At 54.5% G+C, this 22,269-nt stretch overlaps 7 protein-coding genes across 7 annotated transcripts; 2 read left to right on the forward strand and 5 right to left on the reverse strand.

Moving 5' to 3' along the window:
- Positions 1–26: 26 nt before the first annotated feature.
- Positions 27–953, reverse strand: BDY24DRAFT_372542 (peptide chain release factor family protein; the record flags this gene model as incomplete). The annotated part of the gene is made up of 4 exons (XM_076638201.1): positions 27–446; positions 520–665; positions 750–820; positions 937–953. The coding sequence occupies 4 exons, from the start codon at positions 951–953 to the stop codon at positions 27–29; spliced, it is 654 nt and encodes a 217-aa protein (XP_076492550.1).
- Positions 954–1,466: 513 nt separating this feature from the next.
- Positions 1,467–5,952, forward strand: BDY24DRAFT_403278 (uncharacterized protein). The gene is made up of 10 exons (XM_076642348.1): positions 1,467–1,737; positions 1,864–1,970; positions 2,069–2,285; positions 2,369–2,518; positions 2,600–2,864; positions 2,946–3,096; positions 3,169–3,403; positions 3,478–3,924; positions 3,997–4,108; positions 4,198–5,952. The coding sequence occupies exons 1-10, from the start codon at positions 1,530–1,532 to the stop codon at positions 5,465–5,467; spliced, it is 3,162 nt and encodes a 1,053-aa protein (XP_076492551.1). The 5' UTR covers positions 1,467–1,529; the 3' UTR covers positions 5,468–5,952.
- A 2,144-nt stretch (positions 5,953–8,096) lies between these two features.
- Positions 8,097–9,632, reverse strand: AHP1 (thioredoxin peroxidase AHP1). Its single transcript, XM_076636552.1, has 9 exons — positions 9,551–9,632; positions 9,308–9,446; positions 9,170–9,204; positions 8,943–9,069; positions 8,760–8,846; positions 8,616–8,666; positions 8,493–8,542; positions 8,313–8,421; positions 8,097–8,225 (listed from the first exon to the last, which is right to left on the reverse strand). The coding sequence occupies exons 2-9, from the start codon at positions 9,409–9,411 to the stop codon at positions 8,189–8,191; spliced, it is 600 nt and encodes a 199-aa protein (XP_076492552.1). The 5' UTR covers positions 9,412–9,446; positions 9,551–9,632; the 3' UTR covers positions 8,097–8,188.
- Positions 9,633–9,661: 29 nt separating this feature from the next.
- On the forward strand, positions 9,662–12,644 carry TOK1 (Tok1p). The gene is made up of 14 exons (XM_076636553.1): positions 9,662–9,833; positions 9,900–10,011; positions 10,096–10,169; positions 10,256–10,366; positions 10,431–10,554; positions 10,627–10,713; positions 10,788–10,864; positions 10,945–11,139; positions 11,201–11,254; positions 11,329–11,426; positions 11,494–11,517; positions 11,586–12,131; positions 12,201–12,261; positions 12,340–12,644. The coding sequence occupies exons 1-14, from the start codon at positions 9,750–9,752 to the stop codon at positions 12,400–12,402; spliced, it is 1,710 nt and encodes a 569-aa protein (XP_076492553.1). The 5' UTR covers positions 9,662–9,749; the 3' UTR covers positions 12,403–12,644.
- A 1,176-nt stretch (positions 12,645–13,820) lies between these two features.
- BDY24DRAFT_323247 (transcription initiation factor TFIID subunit 7 family protein) lies at positions 13,821–15,436 on the reverse strand (the record flags this gene model as incomplete). The annotated part of the gene is made up of 8 exons (XM_076637043.1): positions 13,821–13,916; positions 14,003–14,146; positions 14,253–14,322; positions 14,392–14,575; positions 14,650–14,722; positions 14,793–14,954; positions 15,023–15,153; positions 15,262–15,436. Coding segments are annotated over 8 exons (1,035 nt in total), but the record flags the coding sequence as incomplete, so codon positions are not given.
- An 819-nt stretch (positions 15,437–16,255) lies between these two features.
- Positions 16,256–19,460, reverse strand: GAA1 (GPI-anchor transamidase subunit GAA1). The gene is made up of 9 exons (XM_076637793.1): positions 19,149–19,460; positions 18,924–19,026; positions 18,770–18,864; positions 18,366–18,655; positions 18,138–18,239; positions 17,950–18,054; positions 17,625–17,871; positions 16,969–17,341; positions 16,256–16,885 (listed from the first exon to the last, which is right to left on the reverse strand). The coding sequence occupies exons 1-9, from the start codon at positions 19,274–19,276 to the stop codon at positions 16,343–16,345; spliced, it is 1,986 nt and encodes a 661-aa protein (XP_076492555.1). The 5' UTR covers positions 19,277–19,460; the 3' UTR covers positions 16,256–16,342.
- A 121-nt stretch (positions 19,461–19,581) lies between these two features.
- Positions 19,582–20,784, reverse strand: BDY24DRAFT_403294 (LIM domain-containing protein). Its single transcript, XM_076642349.1, has 3 exons — positions 20,556–20,784; positions 20,368–20,452; positions 19,582–20,242 (listed from the first exon to the last, which is right to left on the reverse strand). The coding sequence occupies exons 1-3, from the start codon at positions 20,726–20,728 to the stop codon at positions 19,652–19,654; spliced, it is 849 nt and encodes a 282-aa protein (XP_076492556.1). The 5' UTR covers positions 20,729–20,784; the 3' UTR covers positions 19,582–19,651.
- Between the last annotated feature and the right edge of the window lie 1,485 nt (positions 20,785–22,269).

Genomic DNA, 22,269 nt, shown 5'->3' on the forward strand with positions numbered 1-22,269 from the left:
GTTGTGTGTTCATTAAAAGATGTCGTTCAAGATCGTTTCTTCGCCGCCTTCGCCTGAGCCTTCTCCTCCTTCAACCTCTTCTTCTCCTCCTTAACTTCCTTCTTCTCCTTCCTCTCCAACTTCCTAGCTTTTTTTAACCCGTCCCTGACCTCCTTGTCAGCCTTCTTCAACTCCTTCTCGTCCAGCATCGACAGCACGGGCTGGTTCTCCTTGACTTCAACCAGTCCTTCCGCCTCGTCCTCTCCCTCCTCGTCCTCGTCATCGAACCCATCCTCGTCCTCGTCCAGATCTTCTTCGGAAGGAGGAGCACCAATAAGTCCAACGTCCGCTTTGTTCGTCAACCCCTTGTTGGCTCTCTTCATCGCCCGTCGCCTCTTGAGAGCGACACGAGCTCGAAGGATGTCGTCGCGAGATTCTCTTGTGCTGTTCGGATCCAGTTGAGCGAGCTGAGAGAACCGAAACGAGTCAGCACGGTCCCAATCTAGTGAACGACAAGTCGAAGGGAGAAAACGAGCTCACCTTCTCAGCCAAAATCTTACGAGCAGCGATTCGATTGTCGTTCCTTGAGCGAGTTGGCTGAGCCTTGACTCGGATTCCAGTTGGCAGGTGGATAATGGATACGCAGGTCGAGAGTTTGTTGATGGCTTGACCTCCGTTCCCACTCCCTGCAAGCAACGCGAAAGGCGAAAGGGACTGGGTGAGTCGAGACGAGACGCGACGAAAGGGAGAACGGGTCGAACGGAGCTCACCTCGAATGAAAGTCTCCTTCAGCTCGTGATCCTTGAGAGTCCAGTGAGCTGGCTTGATGGCTCCGAGCATTCTGAGATAGGGAAAACGTGATACCAACAGAGAAGAACGGTCAGCGAAGATGTTCGTTTCAGTTGAGAGAGAAAGGGAGAGAGACGCAAAGGAAGGGGTCAAAACTCGACGACGCACTTGTTGAGCTGTTTCATGGAAGATATCTTCTTGATCTCTTCCAACCGACGCTCCCGAGGAGTCTGATTGAAGTAGGCTGGGGAGAGTTTGGAGGTGTCGATGGGAGCGATGTCGTGAGAGACGGAGGAGGGAGCTATCTCGTCGAAGGAGGAAGTGTAGACGTCCTCTTCATCGCCGTACTCTTCTCCGGCTTCGAGAGATCTGAGGTCAGGTTCTAGAGAAGAAGGAGAGATGGCCAAGAGGTGGTGAGCTCTCGGGTTGAAAGGAAAGGGAAGACAGGGAAACAACGAGGGACGAAGAAAGGAAGAACGAGCTCAACTCACTCGACGCCTTCCTCGACGAGAAGGAGGTTGAGATCGCCCTCGATCCGACGTAGGAGTTGAAGGTCCTTGAGGATTCTACATAAGCTGATGCTGCTCGTCGGAGGAAGTTCATCCAAGTAAAATGGTCTGCTGAGGGTTGAAGGTGAACTGGAAGAAGGGTCCAACCGTTTCAAAATCTCGTTCAGCTTCCCTCCTTCTTCGTTGCTTCCTGCCTCCCAACTTTCACCCTCCCTCTCGTCTCCCCTTCTTCTCTTCTCTCTTCTCTTATGAATGGACGGATGGATTCCATCCACCATCGGTCTCCCTCCACCCAAAAAGAAGCATGCCCTTCCTAAACCACCAACAGAGGCCAGGCAGCACAACGAGGAGGGAGTCAGCCTCGTTCCAGGATCGATAGGATCCGTTCGTCTGGACGTCAAAGGATCCAGAAATGGACCCAAGGAGCTCAAGCTCAGATTCTTGGCTCAGCAGGATTCTGGTGAGTGTCGACAAGCCCTTGTAGAAGGTGCTGAAGAGGTCGTAGAAGGGAGAAAAGCTAACGAGTTCAAGCTGACCTTTTCCCTCCTTCCTTCCCTCCCTTCCCTCCCATCTCCCCTTCTTGCAGACTCCAAGCTCCAGGAGCTCCGTCCACCTGTCAGAGTGTTTCCAGATACCTCCTCTCCCAAGCCTGATCTTCCGGATCTCACCCCGTCCACGCTAGCTCAACAAGGGGTTCGTTCCCTCCCTCTCCCTCGCATTCCCTTCCTTCCCTCCTCCTCCCGCCTCCTCGCCCGACATCTGAGCTTACCTTTCTGCCTTGCTTCTCACAGAAACTCCATCTCGACAACCACCCCTCCATGATGCACATCCCGTTCGAACTCGTCTACTCAACCGTTCGGGAGGCAGCCTCCGAAGCCAGAGCTCCTCAACTCTTCTTCGACCCTTTCGTCGGAAACCGTCTCGTCAGCACCTGGGCCAAGCTCAGCGACGCTCAAAAGAGGATCGGAGTCCTAGCTTTCCCTATGGGAGAGGGTGGAGATCAGCTCAGTGAGTCGGATCATTTGTGCTCTCGAGCTCGGACTGTTTTGATTTTCTCGACTGACGCGTCGCCTTTTCTTTCCCATCTTCAGACGTCTCGCCGATCCGTTACTCTGGCCGAACTAGACACCAGAACGACATCTTCACTCCTTGTGCTCAACCGGTCGTCGACTTCAAGCGTCCTATCCTCCAGATCGTCGCTTCTCCGTTCGACGCTCTCAACCCTGCGAAGCAAACTCAACGTTCGTTCCGCTCCTCCCCACCTCCTCTCTCCTTCTTCGTCGCCGTCGAAACTGATGCTCACCTCTGTCCTCGTTCTCCAGATCCGACCCTGGCCGTCCGAACTCTCTCCTCCACCAACTTCATCCGTCTCAGAGTCAATCCTTCCCATCGAGCTGTCGATCGATCTCTTCCTTTCGTCGCAGAGGAAATCAACTCCGTCTCTCGAAGCCTTACCAACGGCCGGAGGCATGCCGACATAGCGATGAGCCCAAGGAAAGCTTTCAGTGCCATGATAGTGAACGATGAAGGAGCTTTGTTCGAGTGGGGTGTCGAGATGACGAACCGAGGAAGGACGACGGGGAGGTTGTGAGTTCTCGTTCCCTCGCCTCTTCAAATTGCGATGTGAACATCTGCTGATTTACCTTTCTTTGTTTCTCGACTTCTCAGCAAAGAGAGAAGTGGAAGTTTCAATGCAGCCGCCTCCTCGTCGAGTCTGAACGATCGGACACTTCGACAATTCCATCGCGTCGACTTTGGTTCGACACCTACGTCCGCCAACCTTCTCTCCTCACACTCTCTGCGACAGGTCGACCTCAGAGTGAGTCCGTCACCTCCTTCCCGTCCTATTCTCCCGGAGCTCACGCTTCTTCTCCTTTTTTTTTTCTCCTAGACACGCGACTCGGAAACTCTTCTCTACTCCCTCGCCGGGTCGACCTCCCTCTTCACCTCCCTCGAACAACGACTCTCCTCCCTCGACGCGTTCAACTCCCCTTTGGTCTGCTTCTCGTCCACCGAGTCCGTCTCTTGGGTAGATATGAGGATGCCAGGACGGGCGGTCATCAAATGGGAGCACGGTCGAGCGTTTGATAGGTCGTTGCAGGTCTTGAGCGGAGAGTCGCAAGGAGGTTCGTCGTCGCGTCTCCCTTCCTTCGTTTCATTCTCGTTGCTGACCTGTCTCTCTTTTTTTTCTCCTGAACAGTTACTACCACCTTCCTCACTTCTCGACTCAACAATCTCACTACCGCCTACACTCTCTCAACCTCCAACCCATCCGTCCCAACTTCGCTTCACGATCCTTACCTCATCCCTCCTCCGCCACCGACCTCCTCCCGAACACCCTTCGTCCGAGCGGGAACTACGCTCTTCCGACATCCTGCTATCCCTTCGGAACGAGACGAAGTCTCCCTTTTCGAGCTCTCGGATCGAGGAGGGGTTGTGCTGAGGAAGCTGGGAAGGAAGGTCGAGGACGACGAGGAAGAGCTGGAGAGGATGAGATCTGCTCACAGAGCTGGACGAGAAGGATTCGATTGGATGTTGGATGTGAAGGCTTTGGCGGAGGCGGAGCAGAAGGAGGGAGAGTCAGGAGAGGTGGCCGAGATCGAGAAGAGGGAGGTGAAGGTCGTGGATTTGAGGAAGCAGTACGAGGGTGAGTATTTCTCTTCGGCTCGTTCTGCAGCAAGAGATCGAGCTTAGCTGACTTGGTCTTTCGTTCGTACAGATGCGTTCACGTTTACAAAGTCGATTGGACTGGCGACGAAGCTCGAGATTTTCAGTGATATGGAGTCACTCTTCCAAGAGCTCGACGCTCCGCTCGAACAGATGGTGACTCCGTCAGTTCATCCTTTCCTCTCCTCCAGTCCCCTTCTTCTTCTTTTTCCGAGCATGAACTAATCGTCATCTCCTCGCTCCAATCTTCCAGTCACGAAATGGCTCTCATGTCGGCCTCCGAAGGTCCTCCTGCCTTTCGATCCGACTTCCTCGCCGCCTCCACCATCGTCGCTCCCGCTCCTGGAACCATGGCTACTCTCGCAGATCACCTATCAAACCTCGAGATCGGAAAGGACTCAACTTTCCATCACTCAGTCTCCGGCCGTATCCAAACCCTCATCGGCCATCCTTCACCCACCGATCCTCTCCATCCCCCCGTCACTCTCGCCAACGCTGCCACCACTGCCGATCGTCTTCGAGCCGAGTTCGGAATCCCTCCCACCTTCTCCGCTCTCAGCAACAAGTCAACTGGACCTCAAGCGTTCGCGTACAACGCGTGCGACGTCCTCGCCTTCGACCTCGCTCTCGCTTCGGACGTCTACTCGTCGGATCCCATGTCGGCGTCGTCGTCGGGACCAGGAGAACCAGAAGGGATCGACGACGTCCTCGCTCGAGCAACTCAAGCCATGAGTCTCGTCAAAACAGCTCCAGAGCTTTCGTACTCGTACCTGAGGCCGGTGATGAAGAAGGGGAGGGAGCAGCTGGGAGAGGAAGGGTTGCAGGGAAACACGACGGCCAGGATGTTGATGAGCAAGTGGGTGATTGGAGAGGATCCGGAGGAGTACAAGCATCTGGACTTGAGGCGGTCAGCCGCTGTGGGAGCGGAAGAGGAGGGAGGAGGAGGGATGGAAGAGGGCGCCGACGCGGAGGAATCAGGACCCGACCACCCACCCTCTCAATCTCAGTCTCAACGACGAGCTCCACCCATCATCGCTTCCTCTCAACCTTCAGCACCACCCACCATCACATCCTCTCGAGTCAGAGGACCTCCTGTCATCGCTACAACTCCAGCAGCAGCCTCCTCTTCCTCCAATCGCCACCTCTTCGAGATTCCTCCTCATCGTCCTCAGCAACCTCCCTCCACCCCGACCATCACCATCCGATCCCCTTCAGCTCCTCCATCCTCATTGTTCCCCTCCTTTCCTCAATCTCAACCTCTCCCTTCAATCTCTGGACACGGACGGCACGGAGAGAGCAGCTCGCAACCTCAAGGTGGATCGAGATCGAGAGTCGCGTCGGGCGCGAGTGCGAGCTCGCAAGGAGGAGGAGGATCAGGCGAATGGGATACGGGCGGAGAGTCGCAGAGTCAGGAGATGCCTAGCACTCAGGTTGTGTCTGGGGCTTTCGGAGGGAAGCTGGGTGGGGGGAAGAAGAGCGGAGGTGGGAAGAAGGCGCCAAAGAAGAGGACGGGTGGGTTCTGAACGACGAGAGGGACGGTTCTGGCTTTTGTTCGCTGCGTTGTATTTTGTTGTTATCTCGTCTATGTTTGTTTGAAAACGCTACTTATACGGAGCTCGTAGATGGAGAAAGAGGAGAAAAGAAGCCATGGCAACGGGAGAAGAGGAAACCAAAACGAAAGCGTCGAGCTCGTTTCACCTCGTTTGGCTTTCTTTTCGACGGCCATCATCGAACTGTACGTTCCTTTCTGTCGGCTCTTCCTCTTCAGCCTATATTCTTGTCTCGAAGGCATCCCATTCCACCTGACTGACCCACTTTTCCTTGGGGTTTCGCCGTTCTACAGCTCATCTCCTGAAGCTCCTCCAATCTTCCAACTCTCGGTCATCATGCCTTCTTCCCCCATTCCTCACGACATCCTCTGTCTCATCAGAAATCAAATCGATCCTACTCTCATCGGACCTCACCTTCTCCTCTCCAACGTCTCTAGATCTTTCAGATCGAGTGTGAGCTTGCTAAACTTGGAGCCGATTTGATTTTTTGACCTTCTGAAATCGGCAGCCGATTATTGACCAGTTTGGTGAGGATCGTTAACTCACTCGAAAATCGGCTCTCGGCTGGTGAATCGAGGCTGAATGAATTGGCCAGTCCCGCCGATTAATCTCTCACTCATTCTTCGCTTCGTGAAGACGAAAAACTTCATGCTGAGGGGCCCAAAACTGTAATAAATAGTTGAAAAATACGTCTGTGACACGGCAGTGACTCGTGGTTTCAAGGAAGCCGGTTAAAGCGAGAAAGAAGAGGGTGAGTGAACGCGACGCGTCGCTCTCTTTCACAGATCTACACTCATAAGTGTTTTAGCCACGTCTAAACTAGTTCAGTAGTACCACTATACATTCTGGAAGCATATTGAAGACCCCTGGAGCCCTTTATGCTTTGGCAAAGGGTTATTGGAGAATCGGCGCGACTCGTCTCGACATCTTCAACCGGCGCATTGACTCCTCGCCGATTCAAGAGTCTAAAATATTGATTCGATGGCCGATTAGACGCCGATTCGAGCAAAGTAAACCGGCAAAACCTTCCCTCGGATCAAATCGGCTCCAAGTTTAGAGCTTGCCCATCTCCTTGAGCTCGAAAAGATAGCGATTCAAAGCTTCCTTTTGACCCTCCTTCCGGTTCTCTTTCCAGCTCTACCCAAAGGAAGACGAAGCTTGGAAGAACCTCTTGACCTCGATGGGGATCGGTAGAAGCACCCACGATCTTGAGAGGAAACTCATCAAGAAGTCGAAGACTTGGAGACAGATTGCCGTCGAGGTCTCAGCACGAGAAGGAAGGAAGCTGCTTGGTTATTGGAGATCCCTACGCTGATGAAGGGACGGAGGTGATGTGCGAGATGACGAGAGGGAATAATTGTAAGTACGAGAAAAGAAGTACGGGTGCGGAGATACGACAGTCGAGGGAGTGAGTCGATGCCACGTTCAGCTCATGATCTTCCCGTCTCCACTCCTTTCAGATCGAATCACGGAACATCCTCATCGAGTCCTGTCCGTCGAAGACGTCCAGAAGGAGAAGGTTCTGGTTGTCGCTCATCCCCAGCTCGGAAGCGACTTCGACTGCCATCGTCCTGGTTCGAACATCCTTCGCTTTGGACCTTACCGAGACGAAAAGAAGAACGACGAAAAGGATCTCTTCGTCAAGTCTCACCCTGTTCTCTGTCACTCGGTATGTATCGTGCCAGAACTTCTGTGTTAGATCGATGGGAACGGACTGACTCGAGCTCTCTTTCTTTTCATCTGCGTCAGTTCGCAACCGTTCCTCCCATCGAGGCGAGTGTTTTGTTTCTCTTCCCTTTCGTCCTATCAGAGCTCACCCCCTACTTTTACGCAGGCCCTAGTCATCTCAGGATTTGATCTTGCAGTCGTGAACCGAGAGGGAGTCACTCAGTGGGACGTCAGAGTTGCGATGAATGAAAAGGTCAGTCGCGTCGCGGAATCTTTCTCGTCTTTGTTCGATTTCACTCATCAGACCTTCTTCTTCTCCTCCCTACAGTTCCCCTACATCTCGCAGATCCAGTACAAGAAAAACACAGGTCGAACGCACAAGGAGGACATGGAATACGACTACGGATCCGGCTCCGACAAGTTCGACAAGAAAACGAAAGTCAAGACGACAGATTTCATGTTTGGACCTGATAGGTACGCTTCTTCTTCTTCCTTCTTCACATTCGAAGATTGCTGATCTGAGTCTTGCTTTGTTCTTCGGTCTCAGAGTCTTCAACGGGGAGATCTACGCTGAACGAGGATCTTGCCTCTTCGCCGTCGGATCCGATTCCTGATTTGCTTCGCTGCTTCTTCGCTTGTGGTTTCATGCTTCCCTACTAGCTTCGAGATATGTTTTTCACGCCCGTTTTGATTGATGTGACTTCATACTTAGAGCTTGCGAAACGAGAGTGTGCTGAGGAGGCGACGCGACGGAAAAGAGGAGGGATCGAACGGTCCTCCAAGTTGCCGTTCATCCGCCTTGTGCCCTACAAGCGCCTAACCAGAGAGACCTTCGAGCCCCTGATATTTATCAAGACTGAGCTTCGCAGCTTCGGGACGTCCAGGGAAAGATGAAAGCTCGCTCGAGCGACGCGTCTTCTCTTTCGCTCTCTACTGCTCGTCTAGGTGCGACGATTCATACATCCGACCAATGAAAAAACCCTATAACGATCCAGTAGCGACGCCGACGATTAGATAAAAACGCATTTAAAGCTTGGCGAGGATAGCCTCAGCAGAGGAGACCCTGCAAACGAAGGAGAACGAAAGTCAGCTCGAGGCTCGATTGAACGCGTTTCGATCTGGAGAGAGCGACAGGAAAGGCTGTACTCACTTGAGGTCTCCAGGGGAGTCCTCAACATCGAGGCTGATGATTTTTCCGTCTACGGCGACGAGAGCAAATCGCTTAGCTCGGGGTCCACCGAAAAGAGCAGCGGCGTCGACTATAGAGTGCAAGCGAAAAAGTCAGCTTGGGTTAGACGATGAGAAGGAATAGGGGAACGTGGGGACGAACAGACGAGTCCGAGGGAGGAGACGTAGGCGGCGTGGTCGTCAGAGATGAATCTGCGAGGGAGGAAGAGACACGAACGAGGTCAGCATCGAGAACGACAAACGATGAAAGAATACAGCTACTCACCGAACCTTGGTTCCCTCCTCGGCGAGCTTCTTGGACCAAGCCTGAAGGACGCTGTGAGAGAGAAGGAAGAGAAGTTCAGCTCGAGTTCAGCCCAAAGCAGAACGCGTCTGTCGGAGAAGGGATGGCGAGCTCATCCAAACTCACAAGGTGTCGTTGACGGCGATAACGAAGATCTCCTTCACACCCTTAGCAGCGAACTCGTCGAACGAGGCAATGTAGGCAGGGACCTGCCTGCGGAGAGCAAAGAATGAAAAGAACGAGTTAGAACTGAGCTCGAACCGGCGTTTGAGGAGGAGGAGAGTTCGAGGAGCGAGACAGAGGACGAACGAAGAGCAGGTAGGAGTGAAGGCTCCAGGGACACCGACGATAACGATCTTTCCCTCAGTGGGGAGAGTAAAGGAAGCGCTGGGGTCGAGCTCCTTGACCTGAATGGTTGGGAGGGTGGATCCGACCTCTGGAGGAAGGGGAAAGAAGGAGAGATGGAACGAGTTGGGGGAGATGAGCTTTTGGGCTTCCTTCCTTTCAACCTTCAAGCAGGAAATAAGTTTACTTACTGCTCTGGAAAGCCTGGGAGACGGCGACGGACGCACTGTGAGTCCGAGAAGGGCGTTGGTTAGCGAGGAACGAGAGAACGAATGCGAGAGATGGGGAGTGGAAGGGAGGTGATGGGATGGATGTTTTCTTGTACGAACGAAGCGACGCCAGCAGCGACCGAGGTAGGTACGGCAGCCTGAATGGAAGCGGCGGAGGGGACAGCAGACTTGATCTGGTCAACGGTAGGGAGGGAGAAAGCCATGGTGATTGAAAGAAGAAGGGAGGGAAGGAGGTGGGCTGAAAGCGGCAGATGTATGGGGAGGGATCGAACAGTCAGTCTCTCTCACGGGCAACAGTAGGGAAAGAAGCGGGGATCAGACGAGAAGGAACATAGGACTCACTTTAGAAGGGAGTAAGGGAGAAGGGGGATGTGGTTAAAGGTCAAAAGAGTAGGAAGGGGAAGTGAAAAAGAATCAAGACGGATTTCAAGTCGTCATCGATCAGTCCAGCTCGGATGCGTTTGTGTTTTCTCTCTGAAGTCTCCTCCAGACCTTCACGACCTTCCTATACCCTTCTTCCCCTTCTTGCCATGCTGCAGAGATGAGCAAAAGTCAACACGAACACGCTCGATACGTCAAAGTCGCCCGAACAGCTCCCCTCGTGGCTTCAATCGTTGCTCCTCTCGTGCGTTCAGCTTCCCCTTCCTTCCCTCCGTTCTTCTCCTGCTGACCTCCTTTCTTCTTCCTCTAGATCACCCTTCTCGACATCCCCGCTCTCTCTCAACGATGGTTTCTCTACGGACCTGATGCTGTCCCTCAACCTGATCCTGTTCCTTCGATAGCCATGTCCGTCGTCTCTCTCGGTGAGCTCACCAAGCTCGCCTTGACCTTTGCCTCTTCCCGTCCTCTTCAAGCTGACGATCCTGCTTCTTTTCATTCCCTTTCAGTCTTCTGTGCCATCGCAAACTTTCTCCTCGTCGTTCGGTTCTCAGTGAACACCAAGAAAATGGAGCGTTGGGTCGTGAGTGTGCTCCCTTCGGTTTGTTGTTGAGCTCGAGCTCTCGCTCTCCTTCCTCCTTCACTGACCTCTCTCTTCCTTCATGGCAGGTCCAAACTCCTCTCGTCGCCTTCTGGATCAAGACTATCGTCGAGGTCGTTAACCTAAGTATTTACGGACAGAAGAGCAAAAAGCCCCAAGGCTATTCCTACGGAGAAGGAGTCAGTCCTCTGAATCGGAGGCCTCGAAAACTCGTCAAGCTCAAACTCACTTCGTTCCCGTCAGTTTTACTGTGCCGCTTTTTCCTGCGGTCTATCAGGAGCCTGTGCACTTCTTCTGCTCTACCACTACGTCGTTCAGCGGAAAGAGACCTGGAAGGACAGCTTGAAGATCAGGATCGATGGTCGACGTGAGCTCGTTCCCTCCTCCTCTTCCTCCGCGGTAGGGCTCACCAGCTTCGGTTCTCTTTTTCCTTCCTCAGACTTCATGCTCTCGGTTATGAGCTTCGTCGTCGTCATAGGAATCATGGCTCTCGTCTTCTCGAAAATCGAGGGATGGTACTTCTTCGGTCAGTCCAAGACCAGTCGCTCGTCTCGACGCGTCGCTCTGCTCTTTGCTGATCCCCCACTTTCTTCCGTTCAGATGGAGTCTACTTCTCAATCGTCTCTACTCTTACCGTCGGCTTCGGTGACTTTGCTCCGACCAAAGTCTCGACCAAGGCGAGTCTCTCACTCTTTCCGACGCGTCTCTTCGAGCAAACGAATGCTGATTGATCTCGTACCTGCTCTCTTCGTCTCAGATCCTCCTCTTCCCCTTCTCAATTCTCAGCATCGCTCTCCTCGCCAACCAAATCTCGATGATCGTCGCCTGGTTCACTCATCAGAGTGAGCTCAGGAAGACCAAGTGGAGAGCTCAGCGATTATTGCTCGCTCGGGAGGGAAGAGAGAGGAGTCTCGAGGGATCGGATCAGTGGGGACTGGAGGAGGAGATGAAGGTCTGTTCTTCGGTTTCGGTGATTCGAGCAGATATCTGCTGACATATCTTCTCCTACCAAGTACCTTCAACGTCTTCAAGAGAAGGAACAGCGGATCTCACAGACGTACAACTTGGTTCGTTCGACCGACGCGTCTCATTTTCCCCTTCGCTTGTCGCCCGACTGACATCCCGGCGTCCTTCCTTGCAGGTCTTTTCCCTCGTCTCCTTCCTGATCTTCTGGACGATGGGAGCTCTGGTGTTTTGGGCTTCAGACGATCTCCCTTACGGCGAGAGCCTGTACTTTTGGCAAGTCTTTTGCCTCGTCTCCTCTTCGTCTCAGTTTCAAAGCTCATCACCGCCTTCCGTTTTACAGCTACGTGTTCTTCCTGACGATTGGGTACGTCCTTCTACTTCTTTCGTTTCTTCTAATCTCAAGTCCTGACACCCTCCTCCCCGTTTCAACAGATACGGAACTCCCGCCCCAACCACACCCCTCGCCAAAGTCTTCTTCGTTCTCTACTCCTTGATCGCCGTCCCCGTCATCGCCTCCTTCGCCGTCCAAACCGTCTCAGCCGTCATTACCTCCGTCTCCGAGAAACGTCTCGAACTCAACCGAATCGCTCGAGAAACTCGCTACGCGGAATCGAAGCACAAGGCTCACGAGAACGAATCTCAGCACGGTCGTCCGTCCTACTCCTCCTCTCGCCAAGAACTCAAGAACGGTCAGGGAGAGGGAGAGTTCGAAGCTCACGCTCGGTTCGTGCTGGAGCACTGGCATAATTTCGAGGAGGACATGGAAGGGCTGGGTCTGAAGAGTTCTCGGCAGGAACACGATGAGGATCGAGCGGAGGAGATCGCCGAAGAGGAGGAGGAGCAGCTTGCGCTAGAGAGTGCTAGTGCGAAGGAGGAGAGGAGTAGAAATGCTCAGGAGAGGTTGGCGGAGGAGACGTTGGAGTTGGCGTGCGAGTTGGAGAGCCAGGCAAGAGCGTTGTTGATTATGGCTTTGCCGAGGTGAGTCTTGACGTTTTTTCTTCGTCTCTTCTCGAACTGACTCTGATTATTATTTTTCTCGATTCGCAGAGGAGGGAAGGCTCAGACGCTCTTGAGAGCGGATCGAAACGTTCAGAGGAGGGATGTCAGGGTCAGTCTTCGTCTCGACCTCGTTTCCAACGCGGTTTTGTTTCTTGCGCTGAATCGAATCTCTTTCCTTCGTCTTCAGTCGATGGGAGTCACTGCGAAGGAACTCGGTGTTATCTGGGACTGGGAAGAGCAGGACATGTGAGTTTTCGGTCCGCTCCCGCACACTTCTCCCTCGAATTATAACGCGTCGCTCCCTCTCTCGTCCCACCTCCTGCCTCAGTCGTCCAGGAGCGACCGAAGAGGAGCAGCTTCGTTCCATCCGCCGCTACCGAGAGACCTTCTCCCGTCTCCTCGTTGTCGGCTCTCGTCTTCGTCAACTTGAAGGCAAACGTCGTCAGATCTTCCTTCGAGCCAAAACCGACGACTTCGACGCTCGTCTGAACGGAGAAGAGACTCTCGAGGGAGAAGAGGCGGGGAGGCGAGAGATGGAGGAGATGAACGTCACGGATGGAGCGGTGGAGATCGAGATGGAAGATGGGGAGGTTGCGATGGAGATGAGCGAGGGAGACGGGAAGAAGGGAGGAGAGAAGAGGAAGCAGGGGAAGCGGCGGAGGGCTGAGGAGGGGAGGTTCGAGGATTGATTTTTTGGATTCGTTTGCTTTGGTTTGGGGTTTGAGTTGGGATATCATTCACGAATATACCTTTGTGCTTTTAGTTGGTTTCTTATGCGTGTGTTTGTGCGATACATCTGCTCTTGCTTGTCGAGTAGAACGGAGAGGCAACGAGCTGGGACGCGCCTCACGAGTCCTTCCTTTCCTTTCTGGTCGAACAACTTGGGACTGCTGTCCCGAGTCTCAAGCGAAGCGTAGAGAGATGAGGTAGTAAAATCGATCATAGTTATGCAAGAGAAGCCACAAAGAGTAAGACAAAACGACGCGTCGAAGAAAAACAGAAGCAAAAGGAGAGGCTTCGACGACCCACGTCCCGACCTAACTAACTAACGTCCATCTCAACCATATCGTCCTCCTCATCATCCTCCCCATCATCTCCAAACAGATCCTCCTCCTCTTCTTCCTCTTCGTCTTCCCCATCTCCTCCAACCTGACTCGATCCACCCCCTCCACCCTGACTCTCGTCTCCACCCTCCCCGTCCTCGTCCTCCTCATCACTATCCTCCTCCATCCCAGCCGCCAGCAACGCCTCCATATCGTGATTCCCGGGCGTTGCCTGAGGCAGCACGGGCGCGGGAGGAATGGGCAAGTGGGAGAGGGAGAGCGAACTGGGTTGACGGTTGGCGATGTTGGTAGAGTGTTGAAGGAAGGAAGGGGGTGGTGGAAGCATAGCCGAAGGTCGGTTCGAATTGGAGGAGGAAGAGGGGTTGCCGAAGTTGAGAGTGAGGGGTCGAGAGGAGGAGCTGGCGACGGAGGGAAGGGGAGGGAGAGGTGGAATGACGAGACCTCCTCCTCCTGCGCTTCCTTGGGCTGGACCGGAGGAGGAGGAGGATGAAGCGGAGGCGGCGGACGAAGCTAGGATAGCAGCGACGTTCTTGAGTCGATCGGCTTCCCCTTGAGCGGATTCCTTGAGTCCGAGTTCTCGTTCCTTCTCTTCCTCGTCCTCTCGTTTCCGCTTCTCCTTCTCCTTGGTGACGGAGGCTCGGGCAGAGAGTTTCGAGTCGAGATCGGCTTGGATCTTCTTGAGGGCGTCTTCGAATCGTTTCTGCCGAAGGAGGAGGTCAAGAGAGAGAAGGGAGAGAATCAGCGAGTGTGGAAGGAGAGTCGCGTCGAAAGGAGAGAGATACGAACCTTGATGATCGGGTTCGAACTGCTCGAGATCTCCTGCTTCTTCCTTCCAACAGCAGCCTCGAGATCTCGGATCTCCTCGTTGAGCAGCTTCGATCGTTGAGCGATCTCGACGGCTTCCTCGTCCTCGGAATCGGCCTCAGATCCCTCCTCGTCGTCCTCGTCTCGGTCGTCATCCTGCAACGAAAAGCGATGAAGCGAGAGGTTAGCTCAAAGGGCCATTCAAGCGAGGAGTAGAGAGCAAGATACGTACCTCGTCGTCGTCCTCGTCCTCATCATCGTCGTCTCCCTTCGCCTCGTCGTCGTCGTCCTTTTCGAGCTCCCTGTTCGAGACGAAGAAGGAAGGCAAAGGTCAGCGAAAGCCCCAAAGCGCAGACAGAAGGATGACGTACCTGAACAGATCAGCAGCCAGATCATCATCCTCGTTCTGAGATCCATTCCCGTTCATTGGCGTCGCACCGTCTCCCATCTGAGAACCGTCCCCGAAGTCGCTGCCGTGGGGAAGACCAGCCGGAGTTCCTTTGGGAGTGAGGAACTCTGAGTCCGAGGCGTCTGGATCGGCGTCTTCGATGATGTCTGCGAAGATGAAGGAGGGACAGGGAGTGATCAGGACGCGAAGGAGAGAAAGAAGGAAGGAAAGAGAGACGAACCGTAGGTGACCTTGTCAGCTCGTTGATCCTGTTCCAGCATTCGTTCGACCTCCTGTTCGACGATCTCAATGGTCTGGTTCGTAAGAAGAAAAGAGGTAAGCTCCGAGAAAAGAAGCGAGCAAAGGAGGAACCGAGATACGAACCCTTCGACTGATCCTCTTCCTGTACCTCCTCTTCCTGACGTGTCGAAGGGGAGGTGTGATCCCATGAGGCCAGATGTAGTCCTCGATGTTGAGCTTCCCTTGACCTCCATCTCCAGCGGTGACTTGAGATTCGTCCGAGATAGGGTTCGAGACGACGAGCATCTGAATAAACGAAGGAGAGAGAAAAGGTCAGCTCTCGAGGCGAAGGAGAAGGACGCGTGAGAGCTTACCTGAGAGATATCGGCTGCTTTGAACATCTGTTTCCCGTCCAGGGTCTTCTGAGACTCGATGATGGAAGGTAGATCGACGAGTTTGGCAGAGTAGAGTTGATTCGAGAGCTTGAAGACGGCTCGACGAGAGTCTGAGGAGGAATCGAAACGCACGCAACGATCAGCTTCCTGAGCCTCTTCCTCCCTCCTTCCCCAACTATACCACCAACCGAAAGACGGAGAAGAAGCTGACTACTCACCCTTGAACTTGAACCACACATCCTCCAATCCCTTCTTTGCTCCCTTCTCCTTGACCATCTCCCTCAACTTCTCGCTCGCCTCTCCCTCCGGCATCCTCAAGATGAACTGCTCCTCAAACTCAATCTCCTCATCGTCCGTATCCAACTCCCTATCGTACACTCCCAAGAACGAGTTGTAGCTCCTCCCTCCCCCGCTCCCACCACTAACTCCTACTGTCGCTCTCCCGTTGCTCTGCTTGAAGTTGAGCTTGATCTTCTTCCCGCTCAGATCCTGGTTGTTTCCGTACCCGTGTCCTGCGTGATGGGAGTGGTGGGAACCTCCGTTGTAGACGAAATCGTCGTCGTCGTCTTCTTCGTCCGACGCTCCTACGCCTGATCTGGCTACGGGACGACGGTTTCGAACGGGTCGGTTGATGGCGTACTCGGAATCGACGGAAGAGCGAGCAGCTCCTCGACCTCGACCTCGTCCGCTTCCTCCTCGTCCTCCTCGAGAACCAGGTCCTTTGAGAGGTCGGACGGGAACGGCGGGGAGAGTGGAAGGACCAGCTTCGGCGTTGGGAGGAGGAGCTGGGCCGGGTTGGTAGGCGATGGGAGCCGGTGGTGGAGGAGGAGGAGGAGGAGGGAAGGGAGGAGGAGCGAGAGGTGCGACTGCTGGAGGAGCGGATGGATAGGTCGGGAAGTAGGACGAAGGGTTCTCTTGAGAAAGATGAGCGTCGACTCCTTGGGGAGGTGGCGGTGGTGGTGCAGGCGGAGCGGAGGAAGAGGCTTCGGGTCGGTAGGGATCCATCGAAGGAAGGGAAGGAAGGGAGGGCGAGGTCGACGTTGGCGGTCAGCTCGGAGAGGTCTCGCCCTTTTATTCTTTTGCTCAAGGATCGCCCTCGCCATTTTTCACTCTTATTTGGATTTCAGACTTTCTCGGTGAGCAGAATCAGCTCACGAGAGCCTTCGTATACTTCCATAACGATTTCCAAAGGAGAAAGGAGAGGACACGGTCGGGCCTCTTTCACCTTCTCCCTCTCTCTCTCTTTCCTCCTCGTTCTCTCGCTCCTCCAGCGAAACTGCACCTCGAGATTTCACCACATCAAATCAACGCCGACAGTCCAATCTGACCCCAAATACTCCACCAAACCACCCAGATGCCAATCCACGTCCAGTTTCCCAGCAGCTCCCAATCCAGCACCAACACCTTGATCCCCTCCTTCAACACCCCAGCTCCGTAAATCCACGTCAACACGCTCGCTACTCCTACAGGAGAGCTCATCGACAGCACCAGCCACGTGACCAGTTTCCGCGTCGGAGACTGGGTTGGCGACGCGCCTTTTGGGGAGGTTGGAGGAGGTGAGGGCGGGTTGGAGGACGGAGAGGTTGGCGAGCAGATGAGGATGGGAGGAACGAGGAGGACGGAGAGAAGGGTCGCTTGAGGGAAGTTGAGCATCGAGAGGGTTGGGATGATGGCTCCGAGTTCGAGATGGGTGAGAACCGAGAGGGTGAGAGGGAGGTTGTCCTCCTCTTCGTCTGGCGAGGGAGCGTGGGTGGAGAGGGTTGAGGCGTTGATAGGGGAGACTCCGAGGAGGAGGACGATCAGACCGACGAGGTAGGTGGTTGGGTTGAACATCGGAGAGGCCTTTGTGGGGATAAACGAGCGATAGAGCAAAGGTCAGCTAGAGCCGAAACGAAACGACGCGTCAATGAGAGATCAGAACCCACCAGCACGCTAGCAAACCATCCACTCTTCGTCCCAACCAAGAACGCCACCCCTCCAACAGCATGAGTGGCGAGCACCAACGTCCCAGCCTTCAACATCGGTCTCTTCTTCTTCCCACCCAAGCTCGCCTCCTTCCACCTCCCCAGTCCCCGAATCGTGATCGCAGCTCCAATCAGGACTCCAGCAGGGAGGTAGCTTCCCACTTTGGTGAACCATCCAGGTCGGAGGTAGAGGTAGAAGAAGAGCGAGGCGTGAAGTCGTTCGAGGAGGTTGTTGAAAGCTCGGAGGGATCCTTCGAGGAGACGACCGAGCGAGTGGAAGCCGTGAGGACCTGAGGAGGGGACGGCGAAGACGGTGAGAGCGTCGATTCGATATCTGGAAGGTGGATCAGAAGGGACAAGAGGAAGAGAAGGTCAGTTCGGGTTTAAGGAGCGACAACGAGAAATGAAACGAGACAGAGTGAAGATGGAAGGGAGGTCAGATTTAGGCCCGGTTTTTCGTCGTGTCCGGTTGCTCAGATCTCTCGACTCTTTCGAACCGAGAAACCCGAGGTCGGTAGGGTAATAGAGAACTAAGCATCACTTCGAGAGAGATGGGGAGAGGAGGAAACGAGACGCGTCGTTCGGACGAGCAAAACAAAGGGCGAGACGCGACTCACTGCAAGAAGACTCCATGAACGCCTGAGCTCCTTCCCAAGCCAGCCCACTTCCAGTGTTCTCCCAGTCCCTTGGCAGCCCGAAGGTACTTCTTGACGAACTCCAAGCTTCCGAGCCACGAGAGAGCTTCGATGTCGGGAGTTTCGGAAGGTTGCTGATAGAGACGGATAGGGATGTAAGGATTGTGTCGAGCGACGTGTGCGACGGTGTTGAGAACGTCCTGGTTCGGGAGACGACCGTTGGTTCCCTCTGTGAGCAAACAAGAACGAGGAAACCGTCAGCATCGACGGAAGCACATTTTCCGACGGGAATCGAGCTCGAACGAACCGAAGTAGAGCCCGAGATGGCTGAAGCTGTGACCTGGGTAGTCGACACAGAGAGCAGTCCAGATAACTCCAGTCTGAAGGCCTTCGAGATCGCCTGCGACGAGATCTGAACGAGAAAGAGAAGAGCACGAAAGTCAGACGCGAGGAAGCTCGATTGAACGCAGAGCTGAGATCAAGGAGGCCACTCACTGGACTGCTCCTCGCCGTGATAAGCAGATAAGAAGGCCTGCATCCCATCGAGATGGTGATCTGAGATGACGAAGACGATAGTTCGGGCGTAATGGTTCGCTCCTGCTCGAAAGACGGCGGGGAGTTCAAGATCAGCTCTGCTCTTCGATCTAGTCCTTCCAAGGTGAGGACTCCCTCCATCCGAGCCTTTTCCTTACATCCCTCGACTAAGAACAAAATTAAACTCACCTCGAAGGTACTCAGCCATGCTCAAAACCATCGCGACTCCTCTCAAGTTCCTCCTCCTCACCTCCTTGGCTCGACCTCCCTCCACCCTCGTTTCGAAATCAAGACTTTCCCAACTGGCAGCCAGAACGATAGCCTCGACTCCACTGGTCCTTGGAGGAGTGAACGAAGCCCACACGTTGGTTCCAGAGAGAGGAGTGGAGTCGGAGTGAAGGGAGGTCTTGAAGGTGTAGTCTTGGGAGGCGGAAGGGAGACCGAGGAGTGAGAACTGTTCGACGAGGTAAGAGCTGACTCTGTAAACGAAGCAGACGGCAGAGATGTGAGTTCGCTTCATCTGCAGACGGTGTGAAGCCGGCGAAAGAGCGAAACGACGAGGAGAAGGAGGGCGAAGGAGGAAGGGGACGAACTCGCTGGAGGAAGCGTTGCGAACCACGAGAGCTTCGAGCTGATCCAGATATCGATCTGCGATGTGAACCGAGTCCCAATCGTAACGAATGGTAGCCTGCAAGAAAGGCCCAAATCAGTTTACTGCTACAGGCTGAAGAAGGAGAAGGAACGAACCTGTCCAGGCTGAATGGCGTTTTCATCGATGAAGGTCGACCTCCCGAGCTCTTCAACGGGCAAAAGGAGAAGCCACGAGTAGCCAACGACCAAAAGGGCTGTTCTGAGTCGAGGAGGGAGGTTTAAAAGACGCGAAGAGAAGAAAGAGCAGAGGGTCAGATCTCGTCTGGGCTGTTTGAGGGCGACAGCAAGCGCGAAGGAAGGGAAGAGAGAAGGGGAACGAACACGATGAGAGGGATGGCCTTGGTGATTCTCTTTACGAGAGCTTGTCGTTTCTTGTAGCTGTTTACTTGGTACTGGGCCTCTGAGACCGGCTTCGAGGATCTAGAGAGGAAGCGAGTGAGGAGTCCCATCGCATTTGACGAGGAAGGGAGGAAGGAAGAAGGAGGGGAAGGAGATGGGCGTTGCGAGGTGACCTCCAAGCTCCAAGTTCGATCTTCGCCTCCCCTCCTCGCCGCTACGCCTTCTCTTCCGCTTGAAACTTTTCAAGTGCTCGCCTTTGATGCAAATATGGAAACTCTTGTCGAGCTCTCTCTCGTGTCTCACGGTCTTCTCGACGTCGCTGGGTCTTTACGAGAACGTCATCCTCCGAACCCCCGTCTCGACCTTTTCTTCCTCCCTTCGTCCAACGGACCACCCGTCGAGCGACCAGATAGAATCTAAAGTAAAAGGCGGTCATCGCAATCATAAGAAACTAAAAGGAACTCCTCCCTCCGTCGAGCTCTAATCTACGTCTCGGTCGTCGTCCTCCCTCCCTTCACAGCTACAAGTCGTCTCTCCGTATCAACTCGAAACAAGGCTCGCACAGAGGCACCTCCTCCCACTGGAAGATTCGTCCATTCTCGAACTCCTTCTCGCAGCTCTGGAACCACCGAAGGAGAAATCCAAACGGGACGAAAGGGAGAGTCAGACGCGTCGAAGGGAGCTCGAACGAAGAAAGAGAAACTCACATCGCAAACCAAACACCCAGGATGCCACTTCCCTCCCAACGCCTCGAGGTACTCTCCCTCCAGCGCTAACCTGCACTTCGCACACTTCGGGTTATGAAGCTTGACGTCGCACTTCTCGCAGAAGGGATGATCTTTCCACCAGTGGATCTTCATCTCCTCCTCGATCCCTTGATCCTCCTCCTCGTCCCGTCCTGTTCCTCCGGCGGCGGTGGAGCGAAGTGGGTCGAGGAAGGGATCTCCGCATTCAGAGCAGAAGAAGTGGAGTTCGTGGTAGTACCGAGGGAGGGTGGGAGCGGAGGGAGAGTTGACGGTGAAGAAGCGTTCGTCGACGATGGGGGTTTTGCAGGTGTAGCAGCGGGTTGTGAAGAGCTGTGAAACGGGGAAAGGAAGAGAAGGGTAAAAGCAGGTGTGAGAAGGAAGGAGGAGAGGTCAGCTACAAGTCAAGATCGAGCAACGAGCGGTCGGCAGACGTCGAGAAAGGGACGAGAACGAACCTCGTGGTAGTCGAAATGGCAGTAAAGCTTCCCTTCCTGTTCGTACGGTGAAACGTGCTCGAGTTGAAGACCACAGGTCGTGCACCTGAAGCAGAGAAGACGAGAAAGAAAGGACGCGTCGAGAATCAGTTGGACCGTTCCTCGAATTCCCGACGCTTCCTCTTCTCCTCCAGATATATATAACTCACTTGTAACACTTTGGATGCCATACCATCCCAGCACTCCCAGCTATCAACTTCCCGAGAATCACCTCTCCACAACCCTCACAAACCACACCCCCCCTCTTCTTCGTTGTCGACTGCTCGCTCGCCGTCGAGACCTTGGCTGGAGGCATGGGAGGAAGAGGAGTCTTGTCGTTCATCTTCGGAGATGCTGAGAGGGTGATCTGAGGAGCTGAAGGTTCCCTCGAGTGGTGGTGACTCGAGTGATCGTCCTCGTCGTCGTCGTCGTCTCCTGACGGGAAGTTGAAGATGGGCACGATGAAGGGAGGAGGAGGACCGCTCTTGGTTGGTGAGGAGGAAGAGGAGGGTTCCTGAATGACTGGGATCTTTTGAGATGGGGAGGGAGACGTTCGAATGATGATCTCTGGAGGAGGTGGGCGGGAACGAGCTGGAGTCGAGGGACATGTTGGTTCGACGATGCTGGGAGCGTTGATCGTTGGGATTGGAGGTGTCGATATCGAAGGAAGAGAGGGAGGGATCGGAGCGGAAGGTGAAGATGGGATGATGGGGATCGTCGTACGAGGAGGTTGAGGAAGGGAGGGGAGAGTTGGCAGATCGGATCCTCGTCGCGTCGGAGTCGAGTACGCTGCTTGAGGAGCTCCTGACGGCAACGTGGCGGCTCTTGCGATCCCGGATGCTCCTCCTCCTCCTGGTACTGATTCCGACGAGTCCGAAACTCCAAAATCTCCTCTCCCTCCAGCGGCAGTCCCAAACCCTCTCGCTCCTCCCTCTCCAACTCCTCGATCCAAACTCTTCGAGTTCGCGACTCCACCAGGAGGTCTCGGTAACGGCCTACCTCCGTTGAGATCCAGACTCTTCACCGACGAGATGGTATCGCTCCTGTTGAGGTCTGTCGACGAGCCTGCCGAACTCGATGGAGGAAGAGGTCGACTCGACGTCGTGACTGGCGAAGAACCGTCTCGAGTCACTGGCGACGGTAAAGGACGACCTCCTACCGACGACGACGATCCTCCAGGTGTGGAAGGAAGAGGAGGTCTCGAGTTTGTGGAAGGACTCGAAGCGATCGCTGGCGAACCGATCCCGTCGTACGACGAACGAATGCCTGTCTCGAGCGGTGGCAGACGTCGGGAAGAGGAGGAGGCGTGAGGAGGTGGAAGTGGGCGTGAGGACGAAGATGGAATTGTGGATGAGGAGGTTGTGGAAGAGAAGGAGGAGGTGGTAGAGGTAGAGTTTGGAGGTCGAGGGTGAGGAGGAGTGGACGAGTGAGGACTCGACAGAGGAGGTCCTCGATTCAACGGGGAGATGGTGGCTGAGGGAAGAGGAGAGAGTGCCGAAGGGATTTGGGACGGATATTTGCCAGGAGGAGGGACGTTTGGAGGTAGAGTAGGTAGAGGAGAAGCCAGGGGTTGAGGCTGAGGCTGAGCGAGTTGGAGAGGAGGTGCGGCGACGCCGTAGGAAGATCGAGGAGGGTTCGACGCCGAGTACCTGACGGAGTTGGAGGTTGATAGAGGTGATCCTGGTTGAAGAGGTGGAGGTCTTCCCATCGAAGAAGGTAGAGGTGCGTAGGGTGAGGGAGCAGTCGAGATGGGAGGAGGGAAGGGAGACTGTTGAACGGAGGAAGGTGGAGGAGGGTGACCGAACGAAGGAGAAGGTTGCCAACCTTGAGCTCCGTATCCTGGCTGCTGTTGGGGATAGGGATTAGGGTAGGGGTAGGATTGCT

Source organism: Mrakia frigida, assembly GCF_051309035.1.
Source record: "Mrakia frigida strain ATCC 22029 unplaced genomic scaffold BDY24scaffold_45, whole genome shotgun sequence".
In the NCBI taxonomy this organism is placed as follows: domain Eukaryota; kingdom Fungi; phylum Basidiomycota; class Tremellomycetes; order Cystofilobasidiales; family Mrakiaceae; genus Mrakia; species Mrakia frigida.

Excerpts from the sequence above, each read along its gene's own strand:
- AHP1 (XM_076636552.1), bottom strand. The coding sequence starts at position 9,411 with ATGGCTTTCTCCCTCCCTACCGTTGACCAGATCAAGTCTGCTGTCCCC. Across the intron at positions 9,205-9,307 it reads GTCGCTGCTGGCGTCGCTTC|TGCGTCCGTCGCCGTCTCCC; the intron begins GTTCGTACAAGA and ends TCGGACTCACAG. Across the intron at positions 8,543-8,615 it reads GAGGAGGGAACCAAGGTTCG|ATTCATCTCTGACGACCACG; the intron begins GTGAGTAGCTGT and ends CCTCCCTCGCAG.
- TOK1 (XM_076636553.1), top strand. The coding sequence starts at position 9,750 with ATGAGCAAAAGTCAACACGAACACGCTCGATACGTCAAAGTCGCCCGA. Across the intron at positions 11,427-11,493 it reads GGCGAGAGCCTGTACTTTTG|CTACGTGTTCTTCCTGACGA; the intron begins GCAAGTCTTTTG and ends TCCGTTTTACAG. Across the intron at positions 12,262-12,339 it reads TTCAGAGGAGGGATGTCAGG|TCGATGGGAGTCACTGCGAA; the intron begins GTCAGTCTTCGT and ends CTTCGTCTTCAG.
- GAA1 (XM_076637793.1), bottom strand. The coding sequence starts at position 19,276 with ATGGGACTCCTCACTCGCTTCCTCTCTAGATCCTCGAAGCCGGTCTCA. Across the intron at positions 18,656-18,769 it reads CGCAACGCTTCCTCCAGCGA|AGTCAGCTCTTACCTCGTCG; the intron begins GTTCGTCCCCTT and ends CTTCGTTTACAG. Across the intron at positions 16,886-16,968 it reads GATGGTTTGCTAGCGTGCTG|GCCTCTCCGATGTTCAACCC; the intron begins GTGGGTTCTGAT and ends ATCCCCACAAAG.
- BDY24DRAFT_403278 (XM_076642348.1), top strand. The coding sequence starts at position 1,530 with ATGGACGGATGGATTCCATCCACCATCGGTCTCCCTCCACCCAAAAAG. Across the intron at positions 2,519-2,599 it reads CCCTGCGAAGCAAACTCAAC|ATCCGACCCTGGCCGTCCGA; the intron begins GTTCGTTCCGCT and ends CTCGTTCTCCAG. Across the intron at positions 3,097-3,168 it reads TGCGACAGGTCGACCTCAGA|ACACGCGACTCGGAAACTCT; the intron begins GTGAGTCCGTCA and ends TTTTTCTCCTAG.
- BDY24DRAFT_403294 (XM_076642349.1), bottom strand. The coding sequence starts at position 20,728 with ATGAACGACAAGACTCCTCTTCCTCCCATGCCTCCAGCCAAGGTCTCG. Across the intron at positions 20,453-20,555 it reads TGGCATCCAAAGTGTTACAA|GTGCACGACCTGTGGTCTTC; the intron begins GTGAGTTATATA and ends TCTCTGCTTCAG. Across the intron at positions 20,243-20,367 it reads GCCATTTCGACTACCACGAG|CTCTTCACAACCCGCTGCTA; the intron begins GTTCGTTCTCGT and ends CCCGTTTCACAG.